Source organism: Antrostomus carolinensis, unplaced genomic scaffold (assembly GCF_000700745.2).
Source record: "Antrostomus carolinensis isolate BGI_N321 unplaced genomic scaffold, ASM70074v2 scaffold12165, whole genome shotgun sequence".
NCBI classification, from domain to species: domain Eukaryota; kingdom Metazoa; phylum Chordata; class Aves; order Caprimulgiformes; family Caprimulgidae; genus Antrostomus; species Antrostomus carolinensis.
This window is the reverse complement of record NW_010317136.1, coordinates 34,932-46,980: the sequence shown is the minus strand read 5'-3', so window position 1 is coordinate 46,980 and position 12,049 is coordinate 34,932. Positions and strand designations below refer to the sequence as shown.

The 12,049-nt window shown below is 37.2% G+C and overlaps 1 protein-coding gene across 1 annotated transcript in view; it reads left to right on the top strand.

Annotated features, from left to right (window-relative positions):
- The first annotated feature begins 1,203 nt into the window (after nt 1–1,203).
- LOC104525348 (cAMP-dependent protein kinase catalytic subunit beta) overlaps nt 1,204–12,049 on the top strand; it is a 37,166-nt gene continuing 26,320 nt past the window's right edge. The window contains exon 1 of the mRNA XM_010168472.1: nt 1,204–1,390. Coding sequence (XP_010166774.1) covers nt 1,204–1,390 — 187 coding nt within the window. The remainder of the gene's footprint in view (nt 1,391–12,049) is intronic.

Sequence of the window (12,049 nt, the reverse complement as noted above, 5' to 3'; positions counted from 1 at the left end):
TGTCTTGAACACATGTTGACTGTAAAACAGGAGACAGATTGTGGAAAAGTTATTTCAATCTTTCTTAAGAATAGCCTAAATTTTTAAGAAGCCACATCTTATATGTGCAGAGGATATAGTGGGAAACTTGCTGCATGTATGTGTTTACATTTTCACAGAAATGAATATTTAGTATTACCTATTGTAAGCATAAAATTTGCATAATTTGCAAATTATTATACTTTAATGTTAAATACAGCTTTCAATTTCTTTTCCCTGTGTTTTGCACCATTAAAAATGTTCCTTTCTAGACTTAATCTACAGTTGAAAATACTTGGATTTCTTGTGAATGAAAAAACCTTCTTATACAATTCCAGACTTGCATGCAAAGCTTTTACATAAGCACTGTTGGGCACTGGTGACAGTGGCTTTCTGACTTGCCTTCCAGCAGCCTTTGGGCTGGGAGAGTAACTGTGCTGTGAGATAAGGATCTGCCCATGCTGGTTGTTCTGGTACTTTGCTTCCAAAAAAGTGAAATGCATTTAGTTCATTCTTGCAGTGAGTAGAACCCAGTTCAGATAAGTATAATGCAGTTGTGTTTATATGTATGTTAGAATTCAGCTTCTTCAGTCTTGATTTTTCTCAAAGGAGGAAGTACTCCCTCCTCCCTCGTTAAATAACAGTTTATTCAGTAGTTTTTGCAAGTAACCTCCTTGCTTTGTTTAGTCAAAACGATGAGATTACTAATTATTAGACTACAGCTTGTTCTGTGTGCTATGATGGATACTAGTACTCCATCTTAAGGGAAGAACAGCAGAATAGTCACTTTTCTTTTTTCACACATGGTTGTGGTAAATAAAAAAAATGTATCTGCCTTCTGATCTTTACTTCTGAAGAAGTTGTTTATAGTATTTTAAGATAAAATATATATTTAAGTATAAAATGTGATGCATTAAAAAGCTGTGAAAACGCATGCTAGAGCAATTATTACATTTTAAAAAAACCCCAAACGCAACACTTTTTGATTGACATGGAAAGAGACTTTTAGCAGTATAAAGCAGTACTTTATAGAGCTTTTCTTAACAGGAAGTAGAAGAGAGTAGTGGTTAGAAAACACTGCATACAGGAAGCTTGACACATGCATAGCTCTGAGTGGCTCTGGGTTGTCCAGCTCCCCTTAGATATTTTGTCTTTTGCTTTTGTGAAAGTTGCCGGTGTGCATAGATGGCAGCTCAGAAGGAGGCACCTTGTAGCCAGTGCACAGGGACAGCCACAGCGCTGCAGAGACTGGAAGGTTTTGCTAATCGCCTTTTCCATAGGCATTCAAAGAGTGGTGCGCATGAACAGAGGGCGGCTCTGGAAAATGAGAGCCAGCATTGCTCTGAACTTGCTGTCCTATGGGACAAATCAAGTAAGTAGGGTTTTTGTTTGTTTTATAGATATTGACTCTTCAGTTTGCCTAGTAAGTGAAGAGCTTGCATGTTTGTAATCAGATATGAACACTGATCTGTGATATGTTCCGGGAGCAATTTTACAATTCATTACCTAAAGGTATTAATTTGAAGAACAGCGTATTGCATCAGGCAGGGAGGTGGGGGGCTGGGTCATGGACTGGTGGCTGGCAGGAGAATTTATCCCTTGTCCCTTCTTTTCTCTTACAGCACAGTTGACTTGCTTTGACAAGCCCCCACTCCAATTTTTACTTCTAAGTTACTTCCTTTATTTTCAAATTCAATCATCTAGTTCAGCAGAAACAGAATACTCGTTAAAGATTGTGATGCTTAAACTCTGGAATAGGCAGACATTGCTGCACAGATTAAACTTCTGATTATAGGGCCATTTATCATTCACCATTTTATTTTAAGGGATATATACATCAGAACACTCTATACAGTGGTTAACAATATAAAATTGTGTTTGATTTTAACTGTTATGCTTTAATTTAATGTGGGAATGCTGACTATCATTAGCTTTAATTTCTTAATTAGTGAACAGTTTATGTTATTATTTGTATGAATTAAAACTTTTCATGATTGCATTTTGGGTAGTAAAAGTGAGAGATTTCAAAAAATATCCCAATCTAAGTAAATTGACGTTTATTTTCATTTTTTTCTTTTAAAGCCATGCATTATTTTGCAAAGCAATTATTGTCTCTGTGGTTAAATACTCATTTTAAAATGTTACAATATGGTAATTGATGATAATTTTGTTCCAGATTTCAGATTCATTGGTGGATTTGAGATAGCGCAGTTATTTCAGTTGAAAATAGATCTTACTGGAAATGCTTAGCATCACAGTGTTGCCATGAAGAAAAGCAGTGTTTATACATCTCCCTGCTTGCAATTTAAAATACATGAGTAGGGAGTGAATCTGTTCTCAGAGGATAAGCAGTAAACATGGAAACAAAAAGGTGTTAATGCATTGACCTAAAATAGATTAAATCTGGGTCTCACAAATGAGATGGGAAGGGATCGACTAGTTTTGTTGGGAAGATAAATTATGAAAGTGCATAAATTCTGAGCTTCCACTTCTCCAAAATACTTTCAGCTTGGTAAAAATAGATGCATACTTGTGTTTATGTAGAAGCTCTTTTTTATGTAAATAGCTATTTGAAAAAAATAACAGTGAAGCATTTTTGTTTATGTAACATGAGGGGAAAAAAATGGTATTGACCTACTGACACTTACAAATTGTGACCTGTTCATGTACAAGTCTCTACTATTTTTTCCCCTCTATTTAAGGCAGGCTTCCTCGTATGACATGCTCGATGAGGAAACGGACTGTCGTGTCTCTTGATGATAAACATGGTGAAAATGGCTGTTCCGCGAATGCTATTTTAAGCCATAATTAAGCACAGTGGTTGCATGCTGTTTTTCTGAGCCAAAGTTACTGAGCTGGTAGCTGAATGATGGTTGATTATGTAGCTTTGGTTTCGGGGTGAAATTCAGAATCTTTATTCTGAACCTTTACTCTCAATTCGTAGATTATTTTTAAAATAATAATAAAAACACTGTGGGTACACATGGACTTAAGTCTGTGTTTCAGGATTCTCATTTCACTACCACAGTAGCCAAAGGAGTGATAGAGTACAATGCAGGGACTATTTCTGTCTACTACACTACTGACTCCTAATGACATCCTTAAAAAAATACATGATCTGTGAAAATTCTTTGTGAAAAATGAAAGAGAAACAGTTTTGGCTGTGTTGGTTTGTTGGGTTTTTTTAACCTGAGAGTTCGATGTCATAGAATTGCATAGAGTCACTAAATTCAGGTCATAGATTAATTTCACAGAAAGTGTAATGAAAAAGCAGTGTTTTAGAAACATTCTAGTGTTTGTCTTGTAAAGGTATTTGGATATTCTCAACTATTCTGCCCATATCACTGCATCTTATGAAATGATGGTGTAACGTTTTAGGTGAAGCTTCATAGCAGACAGCATGAATTGCTCTTGAAGTTTGAGGCAAAAGTGCTCTTTTTAATTCCTGAAAAAAGTTTGGAAAGTGACTTCTCAGATTTTTTTTGTTGTTGTTTTAGGTAGAATCCATTTGAAAAGAAAGTTAATGTATTTGTACCTTCTGCTATAATGAAATACTGTAACAGGTCTGTTTCTATGTATGTCCTTTTACCAGCAGTTACTGCTGAAGGGATGGGTTTGCTGAAAGGGAACGAGCTGCTGCTTGTTGGGTGGGCTTTTTGTTTGTGTTGTCAGTCGTCTAGTGGTGTGGGTTTGAGTAATTTGCTATGTGGTCTATGGCCTTAGGGGTTTTTCAGTGGTTGATTTTGAAATTTAACATCTTTGCTTTATTATTTGGATATGTAAAGCATGCAGTTTTTGTAAGGTGCCTTGGATTCTTGGTTGATGCATGAAATAAATGAATATGTTTGGAAAATTCTCAGAATCCAGTAGGGCAGAGGTGGCTCAGGGCCTTGGAATCCACCTTAAAAAGCTGACTGACCGCACGTGTGATTGTCCAGCCTGAGTTGGTAACCAGGTCAGTTGTGCTGCACAGCCAAAGGGTGAAAGGGATCTGATGGTAGAACGATGTATTTCATTCTTAGTTGAGATGTCTTGACTGTGACCACCTGCAACTATATGTAACCTACATTTTGATTTTATGGGTTTTTTCGTAGTTGCTTGTTGCTCTTTGAAAGATTGAAATGTGAAAGGAGAATGAGGCTGCTTGGTTTCGAATGTAGAGACAGTGAGATCAGGGTGCATCTTCTATTCTTGAACTGATGCAAATATTTTCCCAATCTGTGCCTAGTAAGAGAACACATTAACAACTTGGATAACTGAAATGGTCAGGAGAGTCACCACTAGTACATCTTTCTGTCATCTTCATTGTCTCTAAATCGCAAACGGATGGGAGATGAATAGTCAAAGGAATATTATTTGGTTTCTAAATGATACAAAATAATATCAGTATACTTTAAAATACTGTGGAATGACTTACAGATATTTCTCTGAATAATTACTATATAAATATATATATATATATATTTGTGTCTGTATAGAGAAAAATACATGTGAAATATGAAATAATGTGCACAGTACACTGTGTGAATTGATTAAAGCTTTAGAATAACTACTAGTTGGGTACAAGTCAACAGATAATTCTGGTCTAAGGTTGCCATGGAAACAACCAGTGCTTGATATAATTGAGAACATCTTAAAACCTCCTGGTGTTTTGCATGCTTTTTTCCCCCTGCCATTTTGAGTTGCTTTAGACATGAATAGGTAGCATTGGTCAGAACAGAAGTAGTTAATGAGCAAAACCCAATACCCGTGTCCTGAATATTGATTTTCTTTTACTACTGGTATCTTGTGCTTCATAGTTTTTTGCATCACAAGGAGCTTGTAAGGAAGAGCAGCTCTCTGGATTCTGTGTGCTCTCTCTTTCCGGTTAGTGTGTAAGTGTGTTTGGAGATTGAAGCACTGATTTGGTATAGATTAACATACTTTATCAACTGCTGGATTAATATTAGGAGCAATATGTTTCTGAAAACTAGCTTTTCAGCATGAATGGTAAGTCTTTTCTATTACCTTTGACACTATATTTTTGTTCCGTCTTCATAATCAGGAGAAATGTACCAGGTTTCCTTTTCTTGTCTGCATAGCTGCATTGACTACTGATCTCTTTGTTTTTGTAATCGTCTCACTGTGAGTTTCTATTAAAAATTACTAATCTTAAAGGTTTTCAGGTTTTATTAAACATTTTGCTTTGCATAACTGGTATTTAGTATTTGAAATTTTATTTTAAAGCTGTCTTTTAGAAATAACTGTTAAAAATCATTAAGTAAGGCACAGAATCAGATTTGGAAAATTTTATAATTGAATGATACTGTCAGTTCATTTAATTTTCTGTGCCACTCATAATAAATTATTCTGTGTGAATTCATACAAATCAGAGAGGCCTTCTGAAATTATTATAGTCGTCACCTAAAAAATCTAAACTGGCTTTTGTTGTTTTTCATCTGAACCAGCTTATTCTTCTATGGTTTTTAGTCTTTCTAAATGATGGGATAGCAGAATAGTTGAGGTCATTCATGGAAGTAGAGGAGAGGAGTCTCATTTGAAATGAGATACTATAATAGATCTAGTAAACTTATCAGCAAGTATTTGCTTTCCAAAACCTCTATGACTATTTATTATAAGGTACTTTGAATTTAATGGAATTATGAAGTACTATATTCTTACTTGGAATATTATTGAAAGTTGTATCTAAATATATATGAACTCTGCACATTTCTTTTCTTAGAAACAGATATCCTTTGAATATTGTTTGCAAAAAAGCTCATATATGTTAGTTTTTGAAATGATGCCTTTTTGTTTCAAGCAGATAGTCTGGGGCTTTGGAAAATTACTTGAGATTATTAGAGATTGCTTGAAAAGAAAAAAACAGATAATCACGTATCTGGGGTTTGTGTGTCTGTGTGGTTTTGCTTTATCTGGCAAATTTAAAGGACCATTTTTATGAAGGTTTCACTTTTGTACATGGCATGAGATAGAGTGGGAGGAGTCATCCCACTGCCTTATCTAATATCGGCTTAAATATACTTATCTCTTACAAATGTGTTGAGGTCATCTTCCCTGGAATGGAAAGTGTGGCTGTCGTTTCCTTGGTGTACAAAGTACAATATACAAATACCCCGACTGGTACAGTTATACGACAGGGGTTCAGAATTCTGTATGTACATTGTGGAGATTTAGGTTACAGCATCATGGCTGTTGAAGCAAATCTCAGCACAAGGCTGTCCCTGGAGGAGGTGGCCCACCCCTGCCTGCAGGGGATGCTGGCAGGCGGGAGCCCGCTGGGGAGCTGCTGTGGGCTGGCAGGCTCATGGCCGGGCTGCGCTGGTGCCACAGGGACACGGCAGTGGCCCGACCTCCCCACCGATACCTGCCCCTGCTCAGCCTCTCTGGAAGATGAAGGTGAAACTACAGCCTCGCTGCGCTTCCTCGGCCTCGCCTGCCGCCTTCGCCTACTGATGGAGCGGTCTCTTGTTGGGTCAGAGAGTCTCTGCTTTTCACCAGTTACCACGCTGGGTTTTTCCATCACCTTTTTCTCCGATTCTCTTACAGTTAGCTTGCAGCTTCCACAGAAATTAAGGTTTGTGAAAGTCAGCTTAATGAATTTTGAATTTTGCTGCTTGGGTGTTTTTTGTTTGGTGGGCTTGGTTGATTTTTTTTGTATTCTGTTACAGTTGAGTCATTTGAAGGGAATCAGTTTCCTACAAACTAGGTGAAAGAGAGGTTACAGGTGTTTTGTTGGTGGTTTTGGGTTTGGTTGGGGTTTTTTGGGGGGGTGGGAGGGGGATGAGGGGGGGGTGTTGTTTTGTTTTCTTTTACCTGGGTCTTTGTTCTGCAGTTTGCACCTTGTAGATTTCATTCATCTTGACATCCAGGCTCCTGGTTCCATTAAAACCAGAAATAAATAGCTGCAACTTTTACCAAGTGTCAGTTCCCAATCAAAAGGATCTATAAATGAGAAGTCTAATTTTGACAAAGGAAGGGTGACTATCTCCTCCTCCATCAAGTGAGGATTAGATTAAGTCTTTGCTGTAAACATTTCCCCATTTAAACCACTTCTGCTTTTCAGAGCACATTTGTGGCTGTCTTCTCTGCAGCGGTGTTACATTACACCCTGTCAGTGGGTAAAATCAGGTGCTCTCCTTGTGAAAGATTGTCAAGATGCAGGTGAAACCTCGATGAAAAAGTGATATATTTTCTTCAGTTGCAAGTACAATTGACTTGTTTTTGGTGGAGCTTTCTTGGTTTGTTTTTTTTTTCCAGAAAGACTTGAAAGAAGGAAAAACTGGAGTTTTTTATTTCTTTGGTTCAGGGTATTTGTTTTGAACAATAGAACATGCTTGAACAGATACAACTGGAAGGCCAAGTAACTTTAATAGCCTCAGCTCCCAGTTCTGAAAGGTGCTACTCTGCTAGATCTTCTGTTTCACTAGGGATGGGCTTAATACTCCCAAATATTGCCAAGTACCTGATTGGGTTGGTACTTTCAGATACTGCAAATAGAGGTAATTGCTGATCCAGAATTTTACACTGTAAGACAGTAGTTACAAAATGTGTGTGGAGACAGATGGAGCAGTTTGAGGAAAAGAGTATGAGCAGTGCTGATAGACTGCTGAATTATTGTCCAGCTTTGGGTGCTGTAGAGAATAGGAGTGTTTCAGGAGTGAGGGTGAAGGGAGATAGTGTAAATACCTTAGTTATATGCGTTGGGAGCATCTTTTAAAGGCACAAGACAACAAATAGCAACTAATTATTCCCACTTTTGAAAAGACTATGGAAAATGGAAGGATGCCATGAAATTTCCAGGTGCCAGAATGATACATCTTCCTATGTGCATCTCATGGGACTAATGGTTTCTTCCTTTGAAAAATTCCCCAATGTTACCTGTTACTCTCTGACACTGAACTAGGATAATTTCTTAGGTGTTGAACTGGCTTCATGTTTTGTTCTGATTCTTGTACGAAATATTTGAGAAAAGAAGAGGCAGCAGAAGAGGTGCTGCATTGACATAGTTCTTAAAATCCATCCATACAGTGAGCATTCCCTCAGGGTGCTTTGTTTGGAGTGGAAGCAAAAAATGAGCTTCGTAAAATTGGGGTTTCTTCCAAAGGAAAGGGTATTTGATATGTTGTAATCTTGCATCTCGTGAACTGTGACTTACTCTAGTCCCTGTTATTATATTTCTTACATATATTTTGTTACCAGAAAGATTTTCTTCTTTCCTTGTTTTTTAGTTTACGACTCAAATTGTTTATATAACTGTTTGTTGCTGGTTCCTCTGAAAGTTGCTGCTGGTAGTACTGTGGCAGGCCAAAGTTCGCAACAGGATTTTCACAGCTTTAATTGTTGAGGTTCTTATGGACAGTTTTGTAACTTGAATGTTTTTGGTGTTTTCCTTTATTCATTCTAGTTGCTGACAGATAGTCCAGTCCATTAAGAATTCATGTGGTTTCTTTTTTATTTAAAATTTTTTGCAGGGTTTGCAGCTGAATTCTGTGCCTGCCTTTTGTCCACATAAGCAATGACTTTAACTAGTTTCTCTCTAAAGTCCCATTCTTTATCAGAAGGGATAGTAATCACTCTTACCTACTTTTTGCCTGCCCTAATCCTGAGGCAAACAAATACTTGTTGTTCACTCGATGTGTTGAATTGTGAAATGTGTTTATTTACATAAGACTTCCGTATTCAGGAAGTCAGTCTCTGCTATTTAAGGTTATAAATGAACTTCTCCTACTTGGCTCGTTACTGCAGGCAACCCTTTCTGGTAAATATTAGAGAGTGCATTCTGCAGGAGATATGTCAGTATAGCCATGTGTCAGAAGCTCAAATCTTGCAAAGAGATGAACAGTTATTTTGCTGATTTACCCTGGCAGCTGTGAAGATTTGTCTTATTGATTCCAGCACATGTATTGTGTGGTTTTGGAATGGTATTTGTGTAGTTTTGTTAATGCTGGGGCTGGGACAAAGTAGCTTTGTGGGAAGTGGACTTAGATATGAGTGCAGTTAAACCAAGATTCACGTATCTGGTGTTATTTTGATGCCTTGTATAAAATAGTTGAAAAAAGAAAAAGCAACGCAAGTTGCTCTTTTCGAGTAACTTGTAAAATGCATCCATATGGTGAACAGCCCCTGCAGTTTTTTAGTTTGCAGGATAAAGAAGAAACGAGTTTAGTAAAACTTGGATTACTTCTAAAGAAAAGGGTATTTGTGCATGAGTGTATCCAGTATTATGAGAGGTTGCCTGTTTGCAGGGAATTTTATTAGTCAGTGTGTACATCAGATCAACTACCTGCAGATTTGTTTACTGTTTCTAATAATCTAACCATAAAACATACTGTCAGTGATAGCTGCCCAGCAATATGTTGTCTTCTTTAGTCACTGAATTTTTACAAAGAGGGAAGGTGGGGCAATAATATAGAGAAGAAGGTTGGTGCTAGGCAGTTACCTAGTGCCTCACAGTGCAGAGGGGTGGCCAGCTGAACTAGAGGAAATCTGCAGCAGATGCTGTAAACATTTTGCTTGGTACATGGTTTGGACTGTGAAAGGAAAATCTAATTATTTTGTATGTTTGTATTTAACTACTAGAATTTGCTAATCACCTTTGCTCAAGAATGTGATACATTTATAAGATATTTTATAGTAGTGCTCTAGAAAATTTTGTTCTTGGAACTCATTCCTAAAAATGTTTTGTTTTTGTTTTTATTTTCACATGGTAACCATGGAGATATATGCACTGCAGCAACAGAAGTGTTTGAGTTTTCACAATTTTCACACAGTTTTTAATTTCTTTGTAAAGTAATACCCATTAAATGTCACACAGGAAGGTGATCTTTTACACTATAGATCCTGTGGTAGTTGCAACCTTTTAGATTACTTGCTGGATAAAGTTCCACTAGAACTATAGAGGGTGGTAATTAAGCTTAAATCCTACTTGTTCACAAAGCACATCAGTGCATGATAATTGAGGATTTTACATGTTAACACTTCTTCACATAACCTTTTATGTATGAATTAATTTTATATGTAGGGAGTGTTAAGTACTGCATTTGAAAGTAATTGTATTAAACTTGTAAGTATTAATTTAAAATTTTAAGTTAATAGAATTAAGTTATCTAATAGAATAATTGAAGATTAATAACTTAACATTAGAATTATTGCTTAGAAACATTTTCAGTAGTCCAGTGCTGTACTTTGATGGTCATGTTACACTAGCACAAACCAGCACTCCTTCAGAAAAGGAGCAGTTCTATCTGCCCCACATATTTGCCCATTTCCACCCCACCTGTTCCCTCCCTCACCCCAGGAGGGGCAGTCATCTGACGAAACAAAGTGGGAACTGCTTTGAATTAAAATCACCTTCCCTTGTCTTCCCTTGCCTTCTGTCCATTACTTTTTAATCTGACCTAATTCCGTGACCTGGCTTGGCAGTCAGCCACAAAGATGCTTTTGCTCTTTCAAGGAAGGTCATGATAGAGAGGCAGTGACTGTGAAAGGACAGGACTGGGGTTTTCTATTTATACCAGCCCATCCTGAACTGCAGCCTAACAAACCAAACTGCTGTTTCTTGGACTTCTGAGCCCCAAAGCATGTGGATTGTTGCAGAAGAGGAAGCAGATTTACAAATGTGTCATCTCTGGCAGTCTGGAATAATTCCTTTCAATGAACACTTCAAGGGCAGGAAGAAGGTGTGAGAGAGACTCCTTTCCTTAGGCCAAAGCTTAGTTTTAACATATTCCAGAACTAACTGGATGCCAGTTCTAACTGGTCATTTTAGAGAACTGGAACAAAAAAAACAACTCTAACTAATCAGCAAAAGTTTGCTAATAATGCTTTAATTTGAAAGGAGAGCTGCTTGGGCAAGAAAGAGAGGTGCCACTCTGAAGGACCAAAAGACCCAAAGGTATGGAACAGCTCTCACCCACTGGGAATCTGCAAGTGACTTTAGGTCATGTCCCGTGCTTGGCTGTTCAGGTGAAGCTATTCTGCTTGTCTGTATTGAGGAAGTCTTGCATATAATTGATAATTTAGGATTTTAATAATAAATCCCAGCTTGATTCATAGGTTTTGGGTGTTTGTTTTGGGTTTTTTGGCAGAGAGGAAGAGAAGCTTTGGGTGTAACTGCAAAACGTAGGATTTTTCTGTGTTTGTATTGAGGGAGGAGTTGCTTTTTTAATAACATATTAATTTATAAACTTTGCTGAGCATTGGGTCTGGATTCTCTTTTTAGATTAAGAAGGCAGTTTTTATCTAATTTTTTGGAAGAAAATGATTGAATTGGGACATATAACCATGTACAGCTCTGCTGAGCAGAGCTAGTACAAGACTTGATTGTGTTTGTGACTGAATACATTTACACTATACATTTGGGGTTTTTTAAACACAATTTCAGGGATTCCCATTTTAAGTGACTTGATGTTAGTTGGGTTTGGTCCTCTCTCCCCATAGTGGTCTCTGTTAGGTTGCATTAGCAGAGTTCACTGCCTCTGTTTGGACTAGTACTTTATGATTTAAGAAAAAGGGTAAGGGGGAAAACTTGAAAATTGGATTTGGAAGTAAAATTGATTTTATGATCTCTAATAAAAATAGAAAAAGGAAGAAGAAAGTCAGTCTGACTGTGGCAGTTGCGTGCAATAGAGTATCTACTGCTCAGAATTCAACAAAGAGGTGTTATCTCTGATAGCTGAAAACCAAGCTCCTGTTTAGGTTTGTCTAAATCTGTCACATCTCTTATGCGGGCTGTTGCTGTCTAGCCAGCCAAGTAAAGAAGTGAAATTTAAATAAGACTTCGGCTTTGTTTAATTATGGCTTAAAGTTATAGCCTGTAGTGCTGAAAACTGAAGAAAAAAAATGAAGAAAAACTGGGCTCTTTGTGGAGCTCTTAACTGTTGCAAATTCACTTTTATAAGAGTGGTGAAATACTGTCTAGCTCAAGACTTCAAAATCCTGGATAAGGTTAAAATCAGATTTTGCCTGCATTATAAATTTTGAGTTGTAATGCATGAGAACAATTTGTATTTTACAATTGCTGCACATCTCA